Source organism: Mesoplodon densirostris, chromosome 3, assembly GCF_025265405.1.
Source record: "Mesoplodon densirostris isolate mMesDen1 chromosome 3, mMesDen1 primary haplotype, whole genome shotgun sequence".
Taxonomy (NCBI): Eukaryota; Metazoa; Chordata; class Mammalia; order Artiodactyla; family Ziphiidae; genus Mesoplodon; species Mesoplodon densirostris.
Window position 1 is genome coordinate 8009891 of NC_082663.1, and position 23933 is coordinate 8033823.

Below are 23933 nucleotides of genomic sequence, written 5' to 3' on the forward strand. Positions count from 1 at the left end.
AAACCTTCTGGGCCTAATCCCAGGAACTATCTTAGGTAAGATTGCTAGTCTCTGCACACAGTGCTATCTGCCCAAAATGCATATGCACAGGCATGCCGAAACCCACAGATACCCACACAGCTGCCCCACCACTGCACACTTACAGGATGCCTGTCATTGGGACAATCTCTCTTCCTGGATTATTTCACTTAATCCTCAGAACAGCTGAAAGGGGTAGAAATAATTATATCAACTTTAAAGATAAGAAAATTAGATTCCAAAATGGGCTCAAGGTCATGCAGTTAAGCAAGTACATCTACCCCTTTCTTTCATTTTGTTACTGAGTAGCCACAATGTACCACGTCCTGTTCTAGAATAGAAATACAGTCCATGCTCCTAGGGTTGATTATCTGAAATTCAAGTTTAACTGCACATCCTGAACTTTTATGTGCTAAGTCTGGTGATCCTATATTGCTCCTGGTCACCATGCCATAGTGCAAGCTAGGTTGACTCAGTGGGTAGGACAATCCCTCCCATGGCTGGTCTGGGAATGGGGTGAAATGAGATGGATGGAGACCTTAAGAAACTCTGGGATGGAGACCTCCAGGGAGGCTGGGATGGAGACTTCCAGGAATACTGGGATAGAGACTTCCGGGGATACTGGGATGGAGACCTCCAGGGATGCTAGAATGGGGACTTTCGGGGACACTGAGCAGGAAACCTTCAGGCAGGCTGGGATGGAGCCCTCAAGGAATAATAGAATGGAGCCCTCCAGGGGTACTGGGATGGAGACTCTCAGGAATAGGTGGCCCCTGGGGACAATCCTCAGGTGCTGTCTGCAGTCAGGACAGAACTACGCTGATGTCTCTTCCACATCTTCGTTTTCTCAGTGGCTTCTCACATCCCCATTAGGAGAATCTGTGTCACTGACCAAAAGCCTACCACCTGCAGAGCGTAGGCATATATGTGACACTGCCCTGTTTGTGTAGTGCCGAGGACCTCCAGAAACAATGGAGAGTCTTTTGAGTCAAGCTCACAGGAAAACTGTTTCCAAAGCTCTTTAGAGTTGAATGAGACATGCAGGACTCAGCTACACCAGTTGAGGTCATATTTGCACCTGCTACCCCAGCAGGGGGCCCTTCCCCTTGGCTAAGGGCGAGAGTCCATTTTCCCTAAGGATTAGCTTTGGGGTTTAGAGACTGCTACTCCCTGTATCTTGCCCAACTGTAGGCATCTGGAATAAATCTGCTACAACCTCAGCTCCCCTTTCCCTAAGTGTCCTACCAAATGCAGAGGGTCACACATACAAATCAAATCCTGGAAATAAATATGGTGAATCAACAGATATCTTTGAGCTTCTACCCAGAGGAGAAAGTGTGCTACATTTTAGAGAAAACAAGAAAAGACAGCCACATCCTCTACCATCTGGTACGTCACTATCTAAGAATGGGAAAGGGGAGAGTGAAACGTGAACAGAAATAATGCAATAAGTGCAGTAATGTAGAGAGATGGTAGGTGTGCCAACAGAACCATACACAGCAGGGAACATAGCAGCTCAGTCCCAAAGGAGGACCCTTGAGCCAGATCTTTACAATGAGTATGAGGTCACCCAGTGGATAACTTGAGATGTGGGTGGGTGGTTAGCTAGTATTCTAGGAAAGCAAAAGAGATTACCAAATCCCAGAGGCAAGAAAGAGAACATTCTATAGTTGTGGGCAACATAAATAATTCCACATGCCTGGATTATGTGAGAATGAAAAGTGTGTCTCTATAGGATGTAGGATGACAAGCCAGAGGGTCTGATGGGCCACACCAAAATAGCCTAATAAATCCAAATTAATCCAGATGATCCCTGGAGAAAACAGTATTTCTATAACATAAGTGAAGGCATACAAGTCATAAGAGTTCCAGTAGGAGCTACTGAGGGGTGTATTTTTAAAAGATGACTTTGGCCATGGTATGCAGAAGGAGTAGAAAATCTGGAGGCCAGGAGACCAGTTAAAAAGCCCTGCAGGTCTTCCCTGGTGGCTCAGTGGTTGAGAGTCTGCCTGCCAATGCAGGGGACACGGGTTCGTGCCCCGGTCCGGGAAGATCCCACATGCCGTGGAGCGGCTGGGCCCATGAACCATGGCTGCTGAGCCTGCGCGTCCAGAGCCTGTGCTCCACAACGGGAGAGGCCACAGCAGTGAGAGGCCCGCATACTGCAAAAAAAACAAAAACAAAAAAACCCAAAAAAACAAGCCCTGCAGTGCATGGCCCAGGCTCCCAGTGATGGAATTTGATGGAAGTCAGCATTAGAAACCCCCCAGGTAGTCCCAATGGGCTGAAGTAAGTAAAAGAATACCAAGTAAGCCCATCCAATCCATACTCACTGTCCACTCAATAAACACTAAAAGAGATACAAGTGACACGTTAAGTGCCAGGAACTAAGCCAACTTCTGCCTGTTCATTTAAGTTATGACCGTACGTCTTGAGTCTTCAAGTGTTGGGTGGATGAACGAGGTCTTCTTAAGATCTGAGAGCAAAAGCAGTGATTCTAGAAACTGTTCAGTGTTTGTCCAGAGCTTAAGCCAGATTTAGCTTCACTCATGTAGAAATTGCACAACCTCTCTTGCTATGAAATGTATGTTTCATAATCTAGTACATTTGGCCAAAACAGATAATGTGCACTCCTCTGCCTAAAGTGCTTTCCTTGAAGGCCAGAAGAGTCCAAATCTACAAATCATCTATTTGGGTTATTACATCATTTTTCCTAAGAGATGAATATAAAATGTTTTTTAAACATCATCCTCAAAACACACGGGCAGGATAGGTGATTTGAAGGCAGGAATTACACATGTTTTCTAAGGACGTCATGGTAAATACGAGGGATGCAAAACAAGATCTGTTCTGATTGGGTTCCAGTGGCCTCACCTTCAAACTGCAAGGTCAGGCATTGACCTGGAGACAGGAGCACGTGCTCCTTAAGAGAAATAATAACAACTCTCTTGAATTCTCAATTGACTGGTAAATATCATAATGGGGGTCACAAAGAAAGGTAGTGATGGGTGTTGGAACGGGTATCAAGGTCTCCTGATGTCTAGAATTGTGCTGAAGAGTATACTGACAAATAAGAACATAGTTTTTGGAGTCAAACTGTCTGGGTCTGAAACCTGGGTCCATCTTTGATTAAACATAATAAATGTGTCCCCGGGGTAACATATTTATCCACCTTCTGTCTCAATTTCCTCATCTCTAAAATAGGGATGGTGACAATACCTACCTCTCAGGTTTCATAGGTGGAAAAAATAAATGAATTCATGTTAGAACTGCTCCTGGCACTTGGGAAACACCCAATAAACTCTTGCTATAAAGAGCAGCAGCCATCTTATTAGTTGTAGCACACTTCATGACACTCATATGGAATTTCATTCTTAGATGAAACATTACTTAGCACTCGTCAACTATGGCAGAGAAGCTCATGTGTAACTGCAAAGATGTCACGTGAAGTCCGAAAATATCTGCGGAGGCAACACGTAAGCTCTCTCACCTTGCTCCTACAAGAAGTTCTTTCTGTCCTGGGTCAAATGTTAACTGCGAGAAATCCACAGCATTCTTCGCTCTGAACTCCTGCAACCAGGGGCCAATTTCTAAAGAGGAAAAATAAATAAATAAAAAGATAAAAATGAATTTTCCCCCCTCTGGGGACCACAGACAATGCACATCAAGCAGCAAACATTACATTTCAGAGGATTTGAAGGTCCCCCCAGGTAATCATTTAGGGGCCACTGGAGGTTTCTGTCAGGGTGTCACATAATCCACACTGAGAATGTGTAAAACATAGAGGGCAGCCACCCAATAAAAAGGGAGCAAAGCATCAATGTTTGGTTGTGATTTACAAGCCAGATGTGCATTTTCCTTTAGCCTCTGGACTGGGCAGAAAATAACACAGCACTCACACGATTCATTAGAGGAATATTGAATGCAAACAGATCATTTCCTGTGCAGCTTGATGGGAAGGAGCCAAAGATGTGGAAAAATCACAAAAGCCATGGGAGCACCATCTGCCTTCTTTCAAAGTGGTCATTCCATTTCCCTGTCCTTTAGATTCCTATTTGTGCCCCAAGATTAGACTAGTTAAACACTCTCAGTCCTTTCTAGATGAGAAATTCACAGTAAATTCTAGGCCTCATTTGCATTTTTTAAGGGAAATCAGAAAATAGCCACTCTTTAGAGACAGGTTTTTTACAAGCACTGTTAACTCCTATTAAATGACCTCCAGCCTAGAGTCCGATTATTACAACATGATAGTATTTGAAGAGGGACAGAACTCAGCCTTATTAGCCATTTTTGCAACTTTCATTAGCTCATTTATGACACGGAAAGAATCTTCAGAGTTTTCCGCCAGTTGTGCTGACCTTATCATTATCCTTGACAACTAACCATGTGATGTGATTATCTTTTTCCTTGAGTTTAATATTTTGAGTGATGTCACACTGACTAAACAGGTGCATGACAACTGGCAAATCGACAGTTATTGGTTTGAGGAAAAAGTGTGTAGCACAGAAATAATCTCTTCCACAAAAACAGATGCTAAAAAAGATCTAATATGGAAATATGCACATGTCTTAACACATGTCTTGTAGAAAGGCCTTTGTTGACGTAAATGAGGTAGATTATTTCCAAGCAATAGCTTTGTGTAACAAATATGGCTTTTCTCTACTATCAGTTATTGGGGGAAAAAACGGACATGAACTGAAAGTTCTATTCTGCTTAAAGGAAACCAGTGTTGAATTATATAGAGATCTGTATTTGGTTTTTGCTATTTTCATGGTATCTTGATTGTTTTTAGTATCTTATATAAAATTCTTCATTTTATAGAAAAGTCAATTTTTTTAAAAGACAGGAATAAAGACACAGACCTACTAGAGCATGGACTTGAGGATATGGGGAGGGGGAAGGGTAAGCTGTGACAAAGTGAAAGAGCGGCATGGACATATATACACTACCAAACGTAAGGTAGATAGCTAGTGGGAAGCAGCCGCATAGCACAGGGAGATCAGCTCGGTTCTTTGTGACCGCCTGGAGGGGTGGGATAGGGAGGGTGGGAGGGAGACGCAAAAGGGAGGGGATATGGGAACATATGTATATGTATAACTGATTAAATTTGTAAAATAAAAAAAAATTAAAAAAAAAAATCCTTATTTATTACAAAATAAGTACAAGGTCCTGGAGCTATAAAAAGATGTTAATAAATGATCTGTTCCAGGAGTTTTTAATTCAGTTAGGGAAGGAGCAAAAATATCTTATTTAAACACAATATCTATAGATACAAGATCTTTACAGGTATTTGTAGGGTTATAGGAAGTATTCATACATAGAAAGGAGAGATGACTGAGGGGCTTAGGGTCCAGGAAAACAGAGATCTGACCAGATATTCACAGAACAGATGTGTCCTGAGGAAGCAAGAGTGGCATGTGGAAGACATGGTGTCCCCTGCGGCTGTAAATGGTATTGCTCATATTCCCTCCTATGGGGCCCCTGATCAGTTTCTCTGCTCTTGGGTGAGAACACTAAGCCTCTTATGTCTGCATTGCTCACTGCAGTGCCTGTAACTCAAGGTACAGTACTTTGAATGTATAGGCAATACTAAATGTGTGGAATGAAAAAGTAAGAATAAGCTAGGGTCCTGTCTGTCTGTTCTTTTTTTTTTAATTACTTAAAAATTTTTTTCTTAATAATTACTTTTTATTTCTTACTTTAAAAACTTTATTTTATTTTATCTTCTTCTTTCTTTCTTTCTTTCTTTTCTCCATTTTATTCTGACCCATGTGGAGGACAGGCTCTTGGTGGTCCAGCCAGGCATCAGAGCTGTGCCAATGAGGTGGGAGAGCCAAGTTCAAAACACTGGTCCACAAGAGACCTCCCAGCTCCATGTAATATCAAAAGGCGAAAATCTCCCAGAGATCTCCATCTCAACACCAAGACCCAGCTCCACTCAACAACCAGCGAGCTACAGTGCTGGATGACCTATGCCAAACAACTAGCAAGACAGGAACACAACACCACCCATTAGAGAGAGGCTGCCTAAAATCATAATAAGGTCACAGACACCCCAAAACACACCACTAGACGTGGACCTGCCCACCAGAAAGACAAGATCCAGCCTCATCCATCAGAACAAAGACACTAGCCCCCTCCACCAGGAAGCCTACACACAAACTGAACAAACCTTAGCCACTGGGGACACACATCAAAAACAACGGGAATTATGAAGCTGCAGCCTGCAAAAAGGAGACCCCAAACACAGTAAGTTTGGCAAAATGAGAAAACAGAGAAACACACAGCACATGAAGGAGCAAGGCATAAACCCATCAGACCTAACAAATGAAAAGGAAATAGGCAGTCTACCTGAAAAAGAATTCAGAGCAATGATAGTAAAGATGATCCAAAATCTTGGAAATAAAATGGAGAAAATGCAACAAAATTTTAACAAGGACCTAGAAGAACTAAAGAGCAAACATACAGTGATGAACTACACAATAAATGAAATTAAAAATTCTCTAGAAGGGATCAATAGCAGAAAAACTGAGGCAGAAGCATGGATAAGTGACCTGGAAGATAAAACAATGGAAATAACTATTGCAGAGCAGAATAAAGAAAAAAGAATGAAAAGAATTGAGGACAGTCTCAGAGACCTGTGGGACAACATTAAACAAAGAAACATTTGAATTATAGGGGTCCCAGAAGAAGAAGAGAAAAAGAAAGGGACTGAGAAAATATTTGAAGAGATTACAGTTGAAAACTTCCCTAATATGGGAAAGGAAATAGTTGATCAAATCCAGGAAGCACAAAGAATCCCATACAGGATAAATCCAATGAGAAACACACTAAGACACATATTAATCAAACTATCAAAAATTAAATACAAAGAACAAATATTAAAAGCAGCAGGGAAAAACAAAAAATAAAACAAAAGGGAATCCCCATAAGGTTAACAGCTGATCTTTCAGCAGAAACTGTGCAAGCCAGAAGTGAGTGGCAGGACATATTTAAAGTGATGAAGGAGAAAAACCTACAACCAAGATTACTCTACCCAGCAAGGATCTCATTCAGATTTAACAGAAAAATTAAAAGCTTTACAGACAAGCAAAAGCTAAGAGAATTCAGCACCACCAAACCAGCTTTACAACAAATGCTAAAGTAACACAAGAGAAGTAAAAAACCTACAATAATAAACCCAAAACAATTAAGAAAATGGTAATAGGAACATACATACCGATAATTACCTTAAATGTAAAAGTATTAAATGCTCCAATCAAAAGACATAAACTGGCTGAGTGGATACAGAAACAATACCCATATATATGCAGTCTACAAGAGACCCATTTCAGACATAGGGACACATACAGACTGAAAGTGAGGGGATGGAAAACGATATTCCATGCAAATGGAAATCAAAAGAAAGCTGGTGTAGGAATTGTCATATCAGACAAAAGAGACTTTAAAACAAAGACTATTACAAGAGACAAAGAAGGACACTACATAATGATCAGGGATCAATCCAAGAAGAAGATATAACAATTGTAAATATTTACACACCCAACATAGGAACACCACAATATATAAGGCCAATACTAACAGCCATAAAAGGGGAAATTGACAGTAACACAATCATAGTACGGGACTTTAACACTGCACTTTCACCAATAGACAGATTATCCAAAGTGAAAATAAATAAGGAAACACAAGCTTTAAATGCTACGTTAAACAAGATGGACTTAATTGATATTTATAGGACACTCCATCCAAAAACAACAGAATACACATTCTTCTCAAGGGCTCATGGAACATTCTCCAGGATAGATCATATCTTGGGTCACAAATCAAGCCGTGGTAAATTTAACAAAATTGAAATTGTATCAAGTATCTTTTCTGGTCACAACGCTATGAAACTAGATATCAATTACAGGAAAAGATCTGTAAGAAATACAAACACATGGAGGCTAAACAACACACTACTTATTAACCAAGAGATTACTGAAGAAATCAAAGAGGGAATCAAAAAATACCTAGAAACAAATGACAATGAAAACACAGTGACCCAAAACCTATGGGAGGCAGCAAAAGCAGTTCAAAGAGGGAAGTTTATAGCAATACAATCCTACCTTAAGAAACAGGAAACATCTCAAATTAACAATTTAACCTTACACCTAAAGCAATTAGAGAAAGAAGAACAAAAGAACACCAACGTTAATAGAAGGAAAGAAATAAAAATCAGATCAGAAATAAATGAAAAAGAAATGAAGGAAATGATAGCAAAGATCAATAAAACTAAATGCTGGTTCTTTGAGAAGATAAACAAAATTGATCAACCATTAGCCAGACTTATCAAGGAAAAAAGGGAGAAGACTCAAATCAATAGAATTAGAAATGAAAAAGGAGAAGTAACAGCTGACACTGCAGAAATACAAAGGATCATGAGAGATTACTACAAGCAACTCTATGCCAATAAAATGGACAACCTGGAAGAAATGGACACATTCTTAGAAATGCACAACCTTCCGAGACTGAACAAGGAAGCAACAGAAAATATGAAGAGACCAATCACAAGCACTGAAACTGAAGCTGTGATTAAAAGTCTCCCAACAAACAAAAGCCCAGGACCAGATGGTTTAACAGGAGAAATCTATCAAACATTTAGAGAAGAGCTAATACCTATCCTTCTCAAAGTCTTCCAAAATATAGCAGAGGGAGGAACTCATTCCCAAACTCATTCTAAGAGACCACCATCACTCTGATACCAAAACCAGACAAAGATGTCACAAAGAAAGAAAACTACAGGCCAATATCACTGACAACATAGATGTAAAAATCCTCAACAGAATACTAGCAAACAGAATCCAACAGCACATTAAAAGGATCATACACCATGATCAAGGGGGTTTATACCCGGAATGCAAGGATTCTTCAATCAATCAACGTGATACACCATATTAACAAATTGAAGAAGAAAAATAATATGATCATCTCAATAGATGCAGAGAAAGCTTTTGACAAAATTCAACACCAAGTTATGAAAAAAACCCTCCAGAAAGCAGGCATAAAGGGAACTTTCTTCAACATAAAAAAGGCCATATATGACAAACCACAGCCAACATTGTCCTCAGTGGTGAAAAACTGAAACCATTTTCACTAAAATCAGGAACAAGACAAGGTTGTCCTCTCTCACCACTATTATGCAACACAGTTTTGGAAGTTTTAGCCACAGCAATCAGAGAAGAAAAAGAAATAAAAGGAATCCAAATGGGAAAAGAAGAAGTAAAGCTGTCACTGTTTGCAGATGACATGATACTATACACAGAGAATCCTAAAGATGCTACCAGAAAACTACTAGAGCTAATCAATGAATTTGGTAAAGTAGCAGGATACAAAATAAATGCACAGAAATCTCTTGCATTCCTATACACTAACGTTGAAAAATCTGGAAGTGAAATTAAGAAAACACTACCATTTACCATTGCAACAAAAAGAATAAAATTCTAGGAATAAACCTACCTAAGGAGACAAAAGACCTGTATGCAGAAACTTATAAGAAACTGATGAAAGAAATTAAAGATGATACAAATAGATGGAGAGATATACCATGTTCCTGGATTGGAAGAGTCAACATTTTGAACATGACTATCGTACCCAAAGCAATCTACAAATTCAATGCAATCCCTATCAAACTACCACTGGCATTTTTCACAGAACTAGAACAAAAAATGTCACCATTTGTATGGAAATACAAAAGACCCCGAATAGCCAAAGCAATCTTGAGAAAGAAGAACGGAGCTGAAGGAATCAGGCTCCCTGACTTCAGACTATACTACGAAGCTACAGTAATCAAGACAGTATGGTACTGGAACAAAAACAGAAATATAGATCAATGGAACAGGATAGAAAGCCCAGAGATAAACCCACGCACATATGGTCAAGTTATCTTTGATAAAGGAGGCAAGAATATACAGTGGAGAAAAGACAGCCTCTTCAATAAGTGGTGCCTGGAAAACTGGACAGCTACATATAAAAGAATGAAACTAGAACACTTCCTAACACCATATACAAAAATAAACTCAAAATGGATTAAAGACCTAAATGTAAGGTCAGACACCATCAAACTCTTAGAGGAAAACATAAGCAGAACACTCTATGACATAACTCACAGCAAGATCCTTTTTGACCCACCTCCTAGAGAAATGGAAATAAAGACAAAAATAAACAAATGGGACCTAATGAAACTTAAAAGCTTCTGCACAGCAAAGGAAACCATAAACAAGACCAAAAGACAACCCTCAGAATGGGAGAAAATATTTGCAAATGAAGCAACTTACAAAGGATTAATCTCCAAAACATACAAGCAGCTCATGCAGCTCAATATCAAAAAAACAAAACTAAACTAAACAAATAACCCAATCCAATAATGGGCAGAGGACCTAAATAGACATTTCTCCAAAGAAGATATACAGATTGCCAACAAACACATGAAGGAATGCTCAACATCATTAATCATTAGACAAATGCAAATCAAAACTACAATGGGATATCATCTCACACCAGTCAGAATGGCCATCATCAAGAAATCTAGAAACAATAAATGCTGGAGAGGGTGTGGAGAAAAGGGAACCCTCTTGAACTGCTGGTCTGAATGTAAATTGATACAGCCACTATGGAGAACAGTATGGAGGTTCCTTAAAAAAATAAAAATAGAGCTACCATATGACCCAGCAATCCCACTACTGGGCATATACCCTGAGAAAACCATAATTCAAAAAGAGTCATGCACCAAAATATTCATTGCAGCTCTATTTACAATAGCCAGGATATGGAAGCAACCTAAGTGTTCATTAACAGATGAATGGATAAAGAAGCTGTCGCACATATATACAATGGAATATTACTCAGTAATAAAAAAGCATGAAACTGAGCTATTTGTAGTGTGGTGGATGGACCTAGAGACTGTCATACAGAAGTAAGTCAGAAAGGGAAAAACAAATACCGTATGCTGACACATATATATGGAATCTAAAAAGAAAAGAGAGTGAAAAGAAAAAAAAAATGGTCTGAAGAACCTAGGGGCAAGATGGGAATAAAGATGCAGACGTACTAGAGAATGGACTTGAGGATACGGGGAGAGGGAAGGGTAAGCTGGGATAAAGTGAGAGAATGGTATGCACATATATACACTACCAAACGTAAAATATAGAGAGCTACTGGGATTCAGCTGCATAGCACAGGAAGATCAGCTTGCTGCTTTGTGACCACCTAGAGGGGTGGGATAAGGAGGGTGGGAGGGAGGGAGATTCAAGGGGGAAGAGATATGGGGACATATGTATATGTATAACTGATTCACTTTGTTATAAAGCAGAAACTAACACACCATTGTAAAACAATTATACTCCAATAAAGATGTTTAAAAAAAATTGAAAGAAAAGAGGAAAAAAAGGAGGAGAGAAAGAAAAGCAATGGCAACTCAAATAACCATTGGGAAAGGTATACTGAAATATAACTGTGAAAAATTTACCTACAGGTTACCTCCTAAGGTAATGGAAATGAAAACAAAAATAAACAAATGGGACCTAATGAAATGTAAAAGCTTTTGCAGAGCAAAGGAAACTAAAAACAAGGTGAAACAACCTTCAGAATGGGAGAAGGTATTTGCAAATGAATCAGTGGACAAAGTATTAATCCCCAAAATATATAAACAGCTCATGAAGCTCAATATTAAAAAACAAACAACCTAATCCAAAATGGGCAGAAGAACTAAATAGACATTTCTCCAAAGAAGACATACAGATGGCCAAGAGGCACATGAAAAGCTGCTCAAGCTCACTCATTATTAGAGAAATGCAAATCAAAACTACAGCCGGGTATCACCTCACAACTGTTAGAATGGGCATCATAAGAAAATCTACAAACAATGAAGGCTGGAATGGGTGTGGAGAAAAGGGAATGCTCTTGCACTGTTGGTGGGAATATAAATTGATACAGCCACTATGGAGAACAGTATGGAGGTTCCTTAAAAATCTAAAAATAGAACTACCATATGACCCAGCAATCCCATTACTGGGACTATACCCAGAGAAAACCATAAATTAAAAAGACACATGCACCCCACGTTCATTGCAGCACTATTTACAATAGCAAGGTCATGGAAGCAACCTAAGTGCCCATCGACAGACGAATGGATAAAGAAGTTGTGGTACATATGTACAATGGAATACTACTCATCCATAAAAAGCAACAAAATTAGGTCATTTGTAGAGACGTGGATGGACTTAGAGACTGTCATACAGAGTGAAGTAAGTCAGAAAGAGAAAAACAAATATCGTATGTTAATGCATATATTTGGAATCTAGAAAAATGGTATAGATGAACCAGTTTGCAAGGCAGAAATGGAGACACAGATGTAGAGAAGTAACATATGAACACCAAGGGGGGAAAGCGGGGGGGTGGGATCAGTGGGATTGGGAGATTGGGATTGACATGTAGACACTAATATGTATAAAATAGATAACTAATAAGAACCTGCTGTATAAAAAATAATAATAAAATTAAATTTAAAAAATTATTTACAGGTTATTAGTCTGGACTTGACCTCATTTGTGATAGCAAGGCTCTGAAAAGTTTGCAAGCAAGCACTCAACACATTAAAGCAAATATTTTAGGAATACAAATGAGCCATTGATAGGCAGGAAAGAGGAGGGAATGGAGACAAGAATATTAGCTTTAAAAACTAAAAATGATACAATTTAGGTAGTGGCTATGAAAATGCAAAGATGTGATGGGAGAGTCCAGTTGGCTTCATAACTAATTGGAGAAGAGGCCAAAGGGAACAAGTTAAAGAAAACAAAACAGTTTTGAGATTCAATGAAGACAAGAATAATGATGACTGAGACATAGATGTCAGGGGCAAGGCTCGTTTTAGAGAAAGCTAATGGCTTCAGGGGAGACCAGGCAGAATGCTACCTATGTAAAATGTCCAGTGACATGTTGACACCAAAGTCAGTCATCGCTAAGCTTCCCTAAGACCTAGAAGTGTCCGTTGAGTTGTTTTAGTTCGAGAGGCTCATCCTACAGATTGGAAACCCATGACCAGGGAGCCCTGCCAGAACTACAGTCCTGAGTCCACTTCTAGGGCTCCAGCCCCCCAAACTCACAGCTGCCAGAGCTGGGCACATGTCATAGTCAAGGCATTGAGGGGGTCTAGGTTGTGTGAGGGAAGAACAGAAAGCCAAGGGCTGACCCTTCTATTCCAGAGTGGAAATGTGAGCTGCATAAAGGGAGAGAAGACTGAAAAGGCAGGGCGAGAACTGTTAACGCTTCTCCCATGCATCCATCTTTCTTTTCATTGAGAAGAATTGCAAGAGAGTGATCAAAGGGAACCAGGATGAAGACACATATTTCAGATTTTGGTTCCTATACTGAGCAACAGGAAAGTGACTACACTACTTCCTAAAGTAACTTCAAGTAATAAAAGGAGCCACACTAAGAGGGGAAAATGAGTTCACATCATAGAGTTCTGTCAATATTGCTCAATTTTCCTTATTTAAATTTCTAATGAGCTCCCCTATTAAAACTGTATATTTTTATGGTTAACACTAGATCAAACTTCGTCAATCTGCATATTCTCTTCTTTTCTTATTTCATTGTGGGTTCCCCTCCAGAGGGTCGGAATATCTCACGATATTTGCATAATGCACAATCTTCCATGTTACTGGTTACCATGAGGACCTTGATGGAAAGTTCCTGCACCAATCCATGTCTAACTGAAAATATGCCTGCATCATTACATACCCTTTCGACTTCCTATATAAGATCAGAATCACAGTGTTCCATTCTCTTTTTGAAGACCAGTCCCTCCAACTTTTCTTCAATCCCATCTCTTCCTTCCTCTTTAATCCCATCCCTAAATTACCTCTTTTTTCCTCTATCATCTCCAATGTTACCAAGTCCCCTCTCCTCTGTCTGTAAGAATATGCATACTCCCAGCATTTCAGAAAAAAACCTTTTAAAACATTTTTATTACACTCTTTTGTTATTACAGATTCAAACAGCCAAACAATATACATAATAAACTCCCAAGCGCAGCACGTTAAAAAGAGCTCAGTTGGTTTTACATGTAAGTTTTGCCAACTCCTTAAGGAACATATAATCCCAGTTTTATACAAATTATTTCAGAGATTAGACAAACGGGTAAAGCTTCTCTTCTCTCTGCAGTTTTGAAGCTATTATAATCTTCATAATCTTGATACCAAAGCTGGACAGGATATTATGAAGAAAGGGAAATCCTGGGCAACCCTCATTTAAGAACAGGGCTGAACACATTCCTAAGGTAATATCTAGATTAGCATATGACACACAGTGATATGAACACACACAGGTACATACACATGCACTATTTCATATGGGATAGGATTTATCCTAGAGACACAGGGATGGCTCAGCAAGTGTGACATCAGAAAATCTACCAGTAGAATTCTCCACTGCAATAACAGATTTCCATAATAGCATGAAGAATTCATAAATGCTGCTTTCTAAGTACTCAGAAAATGAACAGGTATGGATGCGTAAGTAGAGGTAAGAGAGAACAGAGTCAAGTAAAGCAGGAGAGGAGAGAGCGCTAGGGCAGGTGGTGAAGAACAAGTTCACCAGATGCCAAAGAAAGGTCAGGGGTGGACAGGAGAGCAGGGTGGGCACACAGCACATGGGGAGCTGGGAAGACACAATTTTCAGTAACACTGACTTTCTTAATAAGTCTCATTACCCCCAAATAATGAGTTTACCTTTCCCCCCATCCCTCTCTTCTGATCTTGCTGAAAGAACCATATGATGAAATGGAAATTAAATATGGCAGCCAATATGACCACTGTTTGAAAGTCAAGTAGTGACATAAAAACCTATAAATTCAAATTGAATATTTTATAGATAATTTTAAATATTTGATATCAATCATCCTAGCTAATCCATTCATTACACAAACATGGTTGTTGAAACATGGCCTATGTCAATGACTTTCTATTACAAGGTTAGCTGTTATGATTCATATTTGCCTTCTCTTACTACCATATAGGCACCCACATGATTGCTTTATAAACAGTCTAGCAAAGGTGTACCGATTCCATTTTTAAAAGAGCTCAGTGTTACAGCTTCAAGAAATAATGACTTGAATGAACATGTATCTATTACTAAATCTGGTCTAAATAATTGGCATATATAAATTAGAGACTAGTTTAACAGATTCAAGTTCATCTCTCCCCACCCACCAAAAAAGAAGAGAAAAAGGAAAAGGAGTAAAAGTTACTATTAAAAAAAAAAAAAAAGCAAAAACTCTAAAGCTGTCCAAGTTAGTGATGGTGGTATGTTAAGAAAGCCTTTTAAAGCCTGATAAGTAAGAATCACAGTAAGAGTCTGCTGTTGAAGTCCAAAAGTCAGAAGTTCAGAAGTCCTGTCTGAAATTCTTCAAGTGATTATAGTAGATTTCAGCCCCAAAGCCTCACGTGGTTGTTGAGTGGCAGAAAAATTGCAAAGTACGTCATCAGGGAGGAAATAAGCAAATTCACAAACATTTATGCTTGGGGAAAAGTATATCAGAATAACTGATGTCTCTTATTCATGCTTTTTTTTATTATCTATATTTTCAGTGTTTACTTGGTTTCAGAAACTATATTAGATATTTTTACATGTTAACAGTTTCTTATTTCATTTAATGTTCATAATCCTATGAGGCTAGACCTGTAATTTTTGTTGTAGAAATATTTTTTTTAATAAAAAGCCCTGAGATTTTGACAAGTTAAATATCTTGCCAAATGAAACAAAGTGGGAAGCAGTTTAATCGGAATTTAAACCCAGGATAGGACTAAGGCAATATTTCCATAGGTCCAAATTAAAAATCAACTTTCCAAGGCATGTATAAAGTACATTCATCCTTAGCACTTAGTAATATATCAGCATGGATTAATTTAGTGAAAACGTGGTCGCCACCCACCAAAAGAGAGAAGAATTGGAAAGGAGGGAATTGGTGGTAGCCTTCCAATGAGGGACAGGAACGGTCCAGCCCAGGCTGTCCACCGGTCAGGGCACAGTTTGAAGAAGGAAGGTCCCAGAGGAAAGCAGAAAAAAGCCAGGGCTCGCCACAGGTGACAAGGCATCCAGATGAAGAAGATGGCAAAAGTGCAAAATGTATCTCCTTCACCATTGTTTTCCAAGACAAGTCCTGGTTACATGGGCTAACTTAGAAATATGCAAATATTCTATGCCTTACTTTAGTTTTGTAGAAAGATTGGAAAATATCAGGCCAATTTTGTTTCTCCAAATGTATCGACCTCAATTATTTTAAAGATAACTCCTACCCAGAACTTAGTAGAATGAAAGTAATTACAGTAGGACATGATATTAACTATCCTGCAATCCACCTTCCTTATGTTATAGTTGATAAAACTCAGGGCAAAGAAGTTACATGACCCCAGAGTCACAGGCCAATGAGTGGCAAAGCGGAAAACCTCAAGTCCTGTGACTCCTTTACCAATATATATTCTTCTCCATCACAGCAGGAGGACACCCAAGTGGAAAACCATGGACCGGTCTCTGTCAGACTTATCTGAGCACATAAAACTTCCCAAACTGTGGCATTTTAAGGGACCAAAATATCTATATCTATATTTAGGTATATATTTCTATATTTAAACATATATTGGTAGATCCATGTGTATTTACATATGTTTATTAACACATATATACATACATAGATGTATAAATATGTATATACTTACACATATATCTAGATACAGATATATAGTTGTACATATTTATATCTAGATACAGGCATTAATATGTTCATTCATATATACACATATGTGTGTATACATATGCATTTACATGAGTATATGTGGAGAGATATAAATATATACACACACACACATATATCTTACACACGGAAGACTTCAGTAAAGAGGAAAATGGTCTCAAAAACTTGCTACAGGAAACGATCAAAATGTTCCATTGATGAGAACTTTTCTTTAAAATAAAACAAAAATATGCAATAATAGCCTGTTAGGTAAATTAAAATATTTTTATATCAGTGAAAGCGAAATAGTACAACTACCAACAAAGCATAAAGTATCTTTTATTTACACTTTTATTTGAAAACATGACACATAAAACACAGCATTTTAAAATGCTAACAGTGCTTTGCCAGATCCTTTTTGTTTTTAGCTGCATATCTGCTCACCATGAGTCTAGAGTTTTATCAAGTCTCTTCATATGTTTCTTTGCAATGACATATAATAATCCATTTCTCACAGGTTCACTATAGGAAAAATCCACAAACTGCAAGTTGTACAAAATATTTGTGCTCTGGAATTGGGTTCTTCTAAAATTTACTGCTTCACCTTGGACAGCCTGCCTGGTGGATTTGTAAGAAACCAAAAAGTTATGATAGTTCATTCTTCTTCAAGTGCTCCTGATTTGGGTGTTCTTAACTCAAACACAATTTAAAAACCACAAGTCTCAAATTAGGCTATGTTTTACAGCCTGGAATCCATCGTATAATAGGTATTCACAACATAAATAGACATTAAATAATAACCACAAATTAGTTAAATTATAGGAAAGCATGCATATATTATTCTAGGAAGGGCAAAAGCAGAGAGCCTCTATCAGGGGCTAGCTGTAAGATGAGGCTGGCCAGGGGCAGGCTGAGGGCATGCTTCACTCTGAGAAGGACTTCTTGTGTGACTTTTGGATATAGCATTTCTCAAAGTTAGATAATTGCAGGGTAACACAGAACTAAATAAATGCATTTCATACTTAACCTGGGTATGTATTTTAAGAAAAATCTTAGGAAACAAAATTTCAGTGAGATCAACTACCATTTCATAATGAAATTAAATGTACTCCCTTTCTGAATGAAGTGTAGGATTTGTGATTTCCACTGTTTCCCCAACTTTTCATTCGTTTGCATGATTTTCTGGTCATATCAGAAACACTTGTTCATTCTCAGGATCTAAATGTAAGTGTTAGGTGAGAACCAGGCTTCTCTGGTCCCCCAAATTCTGAGTTGTCCAGCAGTTACCGGAGACACACCTGGCAAGATATAAAGAGAAGCTTCTGGAAAGTTGTTAGTGAGCTGGGTTCAAAATCCACCTGGCAGGGGGTGTTGCCTTCTCTTTTGTTTATAACTTTTAAGATAGTGGAAACCTGTTTCATTAAACCATCTAGAGCCCTTATTGCTGGTGACTGCAGGATAAGAAACCAGTTAATCAGTGACAGGTTTTACTGCTGGATAGCTCATACAAGAAGTGATTTCGGGCCTCCCTGGTGGCGCAAGTGGTTGAGAGTCCGCCTGCCGATGCAGGGGATACGGGTTTGTGCCCCGGTCTGGGAGGATCCCATATGCCGCGGAGCGGCTGGGCCCGTGAGCCATGGCCGCTGAGCCTGCGCGTCCGGAGCCTGCGCGTCCGGAGCCTGCGCGTCCGGAGCCTGTGCTCCGCAATGGGGGAGGCCACAACAGTGAGAGGCCCGCATACCGCAAAAAAAAAAAAAAAAAAAAGAAGTGATTTCTATTCATCCATCCATCAAGGAAGATTTTTTTTTTTAGTTAAAAGATTATGCAAATTCATATGTAAACTAGGCGAGACCCTCAAATTCCTGGCCTGTGGCTGGCTTTGTCCTTCAGGTTGTGAAGTTGGTGCCTGGGCTGTCCTGCCCTGAACTCTGCTTGGCTTATAAGCACCCTACGTCACCCACAGGAAACTTTCCTGGTGCAGAAGGTCTTAATTTTGCCTTTTGACTTGAAGCATATGACTGTGGGCTATAAAATCTAATTGCAAAATCTTAATGTTGTGCCAGAGGACATTAAAAAGTAATTTCCTTCAGATTTACAACTTCAGAATTACAAATGATGTTAATATGATGAAAAGTATAAAAATGAGCGATTCCTATTCAACAGGCACTTAGATTATTCCAAGAGTCAGCTGTGTGCTTGTGTGTAAGCAGTCATGACCAGAAGTCTGAGAGGCACAAGTAAAGCCATTTGCCACTGGGTAATGACAGGGATTGCAGGAGACAGTTTCAGGAATTTCTTAGAACCTTAGGGTATTGAGTTTTAAAATATTCTTACACTTTTTTTCTGCCACATACTCAGGAATTGCCAGACTTTGACTTTAAGAAAATAAATCATTTGTTGATGCTAACATCTCTTTCTGACAATTCAGGCTCAGTTTCTTCTCTGTCTCCTTGCTAGTGGAAACAGCATATGTTCTCATCTAAGACTCTACCGCCACAGACCTCAGGAGTCAGGGGAAGGAGGCCTCCACCACTCAAGAGACAAGCTAGGGTTGTCCCAGGAAGTCCCCTCATTTGAAGACATGTGAAAAAGTCCCAAGGTGGTGTCTGCACAAGTACTGATTCTATTTGTACATCAGAACTAGAATGATTTCCAAAAGAGACCCGGATTTTTCCAGGAGCTTTAGGGTTAAGCATCAAGACGATATATACCAAGAATATTCTTAGATAGTTTATGTAGTCAACTAATATTTCTTGAGTACCAGCTACATGGAAGAACCCACCGTAGGTACTGGCTAGGATACAAAGTTATGTAAGACAGACCTCTGCCTGCGAGACATTTATAATTTAGTTTAAAAGGTGAGATATATACACAAGAGAGTTAAGCCAACGAAGAGAAATGCTTGCTGGTACCAAGGAAAGTGTGATGATAAATGTTCCAAGGCAACACTGTCTAATGAAAATATATTGCTACCTACACATGTGAATTTTTCCAGTAGTGACACTGAAAAATGTTGATTTTCAACAATAGTTTATTTAACCCATATAGCCACGATATTATTTCAACATGTTATCAAAATAAAAATTTTGGAGACATTTTCATCGCATGTGTATGTTCTAAGTCTCTGAAGGCCAGTGTGTATTTTGCACTACCTACCGTGCATCTCAGTTAGAACTAAGCACATTTCAACTGCTCAGTAGCCAAACATGGCTAGTGGCTACTCATTAGACAGCACATATCCAAGGTATTAGGAAAAGGGCCTCCTTGGTAATATAGAGGCATGGTTCTGTTACAGCCATTACTGAAAAGGAATTAACTCTGGGTCTTCTCAGAACCAACTGCCAGCACCAGTTGCCTTTTTTTTTTTTTTTAACAAACTATAAAACAGGAAAATAATAGAACAATAGTATGTGTTGGGAAGAATATGTAAATTAATTCCCAGGAAGCAGCCCGAAGAGTACCTAAAGCATGGGAGGATCTCAAGAAATACCAGTTCCCAACCTCACCACTGGGGGCAGTAAAGGGTGGTTTTCACCCATCTCACAATTTTACCAGGAGGATGGCTCTATTAAATCTTTTGACAACATCCTGCGGATGAGGCCACATATCTGACATCAGTTTTGCCTCCTCTTAGAACTATATTCACGTTCATGTATTGGGGTCGGCCAAAATGTTTGTTCGGGTTTTTTCTGTATGCTGTTACGGAAAAACCCAAACAAACTTTTTAGCCAAGCTAATAAATTACATTCTATCAATACCTACTCAGGGTGTAAGACCCCTGCCAAATTTAGAAAGGCATAAAGAACCATTCAAAACCAACTGAAAAAGTAACACCCTCTGTCAGAAATCTATTAATCCAGTGAGAGGTTGTTCAGAAAAGGGTTGACTCAGCAGGTCTGGGGTATTCAAACCCTGCACTTTCCAAATAAAGTCTGAGCCTTTACCAGCTCCTGGGAGATAATCTCTAAGCCCTGATCCTTTACCAGCTCCTGGGAGATAATCTCTAAGACCTTGGCATATCCTGCCTGATAAGAGTGATTCTGTATACCCGGGAGCCCTGATTAGCGGTGGAGACCTTTGACCATGGTGTATCAGTCTGACCCCCATAGGAACAGGAGTCTAAGTAACTAAGGTCAGCCACATGGTGTTCCATGCCTACTGACTGAGTCCAAAAAAAAAAAAAAAGAAAACCCTGGACACTAAAGCTCAAGTGAGATTCCCTGGTTGGCACTATTCCATACATTTTCCCATACATTTTGTCATGCATCTTGCTAAGAGAATTGAGTGCTGTCCAGATGATTCCACTGGGAGAGAACAAACAGAAAATTGCACCTGCTTTCTCCTGGACTTTGCTCTATGTGCCTTTTACCTTTGCTAATTGTAATCTGTATCCCTTTTTTGTAATAAACTATAACAATGAGTATAACAACTTTGCTGAGTTCTGTGAACCTTTCTAGTGAAATCATTGACACTGAGAGTAGTTTGGGGGACCCCTAACTCAGAGGTTATCCCCCTTGTGATCATAATCACAATAAATAAAATAATAAGACTGATATAAATATTCCTGGATGGTATTCTAATACAGACATGTGGGTATAGGTGAGTCAGAAATACACAGAAATCTCTCTCTCCCTATATCACAGGATTATGTAACCTGCTTTTCTAAGAAGAGATACTAGTTCCCTTGAACAGCTAAGACTCTCTTAGGTAGCCTGTCTACAGCTTTTCCAAAGGGACAATTCTTTCCTAGGATCAAGCTCACCAAATTCTTTTTGTGAGTTGTAATCGATCTATGGCTGGAAAACAGGTAAATGTTATTGATCATATTATTAGTACATTTCACTGTGATTTTCTTCACATATTTTACAGCCCCTGTCCTGTTTTTTGTTTTGTTTTCTTTTTGTTTTTATTTTTGTTTTCCAATCCACTACAAGAAATTCTCTCCTTAGGAATTTTTACCTTGGATTCTTCCACAGAAACCAACAAGATAACAAGAGATTAACGAAAATGAGCAGACATTCCATTAGAGTATTCATTGTTCTATTCAATAATTAACACTGATATCCAATGAAGAAAGAAAGCCAAAATGCAACGGCTTTGGAGAGGTCTTTTAGGAGGGTTGGAAAAAAGAAAGTCAGATTCCAAGTCATGAGTGTCCCAGTCCTCTAGTGCAATTCACACACACATCTGAAGGCACATCCTTAGTTTATGATGTCCCTGTGAGCTTCCACCGACAGCCTTTGGAAGGCCATCCAATCTCAACTGGCAAGGCTGCACTCTGCGTGCACTGGCTTCCTCTGCTGGCAAGGTTCCATGGGCCATGGCCAACTGCCTTTGCTGGCCATCAGCCCCTCTCAAAACCCCCTGACCTTCACTTCTCTTCTGTTTTTCCCCAACAAACCCCCACTAGTTGCACCACAATCAGCTCTTCACTGAACTCATTCCCACTTCCCCACTTTGCTAACCCGATTCCACCTTTTCTGAACGACCTTCCTTCCTGCTCTCTAACAAATATAGCAGGCTGGGAGCCACTTAAGAGTAGGGTGCAAGTTTATTAATATCTGTGTTTAGGATGTACTACAATAGGCCTCAAATGAATATGCATTTGACAATGACAATGAACATTGAATAATATAATGCTGAACATTTCAAGGCCCACTGCAGTCCCAGAATCTACGTGCATTCTTATTTAATAACCCTCACTAGCCATTCTCTATCCCTTCTTGTCCACGAGACATCACCTGTGTAATGTAATACCTCTTGGTTGTTGATGATGTTTCAGTGGCAGTTACGACCTACACCATTCTTTTAATTGTTTTATATGTGAACACGTTCATATACAAATAATGTATATTTATCTTTAAAAGCCATTTTTACTATTTGGTAAAGTTGTTAATATCTAGGCTCTAGAACAGGGACCAGTAAATGATGGTCCATGGGCCACCCTGGACCCATTGCCTGTTTTGTAAATAAGTTTTTATGGAACAGAGCATTCTTTTGTGTATATTCTAGGGCTGCAATTGGGCTACACTGGCAAAGTTGAATACAGATTGCCTGACTTCCAAGGTCTAAGATATTTACTACCTGCCCTTTTATAGCAACAAAAATGTATTCAAGCCTCTGCCCTAGAAGATCATAAACTAAGAAGAGCTCAATAAATATGTACTAAAGATAATTAAACATAGTAAGTATAATTCTTTAGTAACAGACACAAAAAATAATACACAATATTTAAGTAAGAAGGAACCTCTAGACACATCTACTCAAATGCCCCATTTTAAGGATGAGAAATCTGGAGTAATCAATCACCCTACATGATTTGCTCTGTAACACTTAGCATCCATAATTAATAGCATTTCCAGAATATTTTATTCCATTAGTTTCATTTGTCCTTTAATATCTTTCAACTAAAGCAAAAGAAGGCACACAGAAAATCATTATTCTCCTCATGGACAAAAGTTGAGTGTTCCCTGCACAGAATCATTTTGAAACACCAGCTAATTACTATACTTCCATTTCCTTCCCCCAAAATAAATAAGCCTTTTGAAATTCCTAGTATGGCCTATCAGCTGATGTTATCTATGATTCCAGAAAACTTATGCATCTCCCTCCCAGGCTTCCTTTGGGACCAGTAGCACCAAGTCAAACACTCAAGATGTTGGACTGAAAAAAAAAATGTGGTTTAGATTCGAAACAGAAGCTGACATTTATGGGCTTTTATTCTTAGCAGAGGTGGATTTCTGCCTGACCCAGCATCCCCCAGAGAGCTCTGCACTCCACGCCTTCAAATCACCAACCTCCACAAAAATGAGTTCACAAGTGGGGCACAGTCAGAGGAGATTAGGGAGGATAGATGCTCTCTTTCCCTTTGTTTTGTCCACTCGGGGCTTATTTTGGTGATGCTGTGGTTGTTTTCATTTCCGGTATTAACCTGACAGGGACCATAAGGCTGAGTGTGTAAGAGCTGCTCTCATTCCCAGCAGGCAACCAAGCCACTGTGTGGACAAGCCAGGAGCTGGACTCCTAAACTCCTTGGAGAGAGTTGTGAATTCAGTGTCACAGTCACATTTCCAATCTTTTTTTTTTATTTTTTATTTTTGCGGTACGCGGGTCTCTCACTGCTGTGGCCTCTCCCGCTGCGCAGCAC

The 23933-nt window shown here is 39.2% G+C and overlaps 1 protein-coding gene across 1 annotated transcript in view; it reads right to left on the reverse strand.

Moving 5' to 3' along the window:
- SEMA5A (semaphorin 5A) overlaps window positions 1-23933 on the reverse strand; it is a 304838-nt gene that overhangs the window by 246399 nt on the left and 34506 nt on the right. Inside the window, exon 2 of the mRNA XM_060091583.1 lies at window positions 3509-3608. Coding sequence (XP_059947566.1) covers window positions 3509-3608 — 100 coding nt within the window. The remainder of the gene's footprint in view (window positions 1-3508; window positions 3609-23933) is intronic.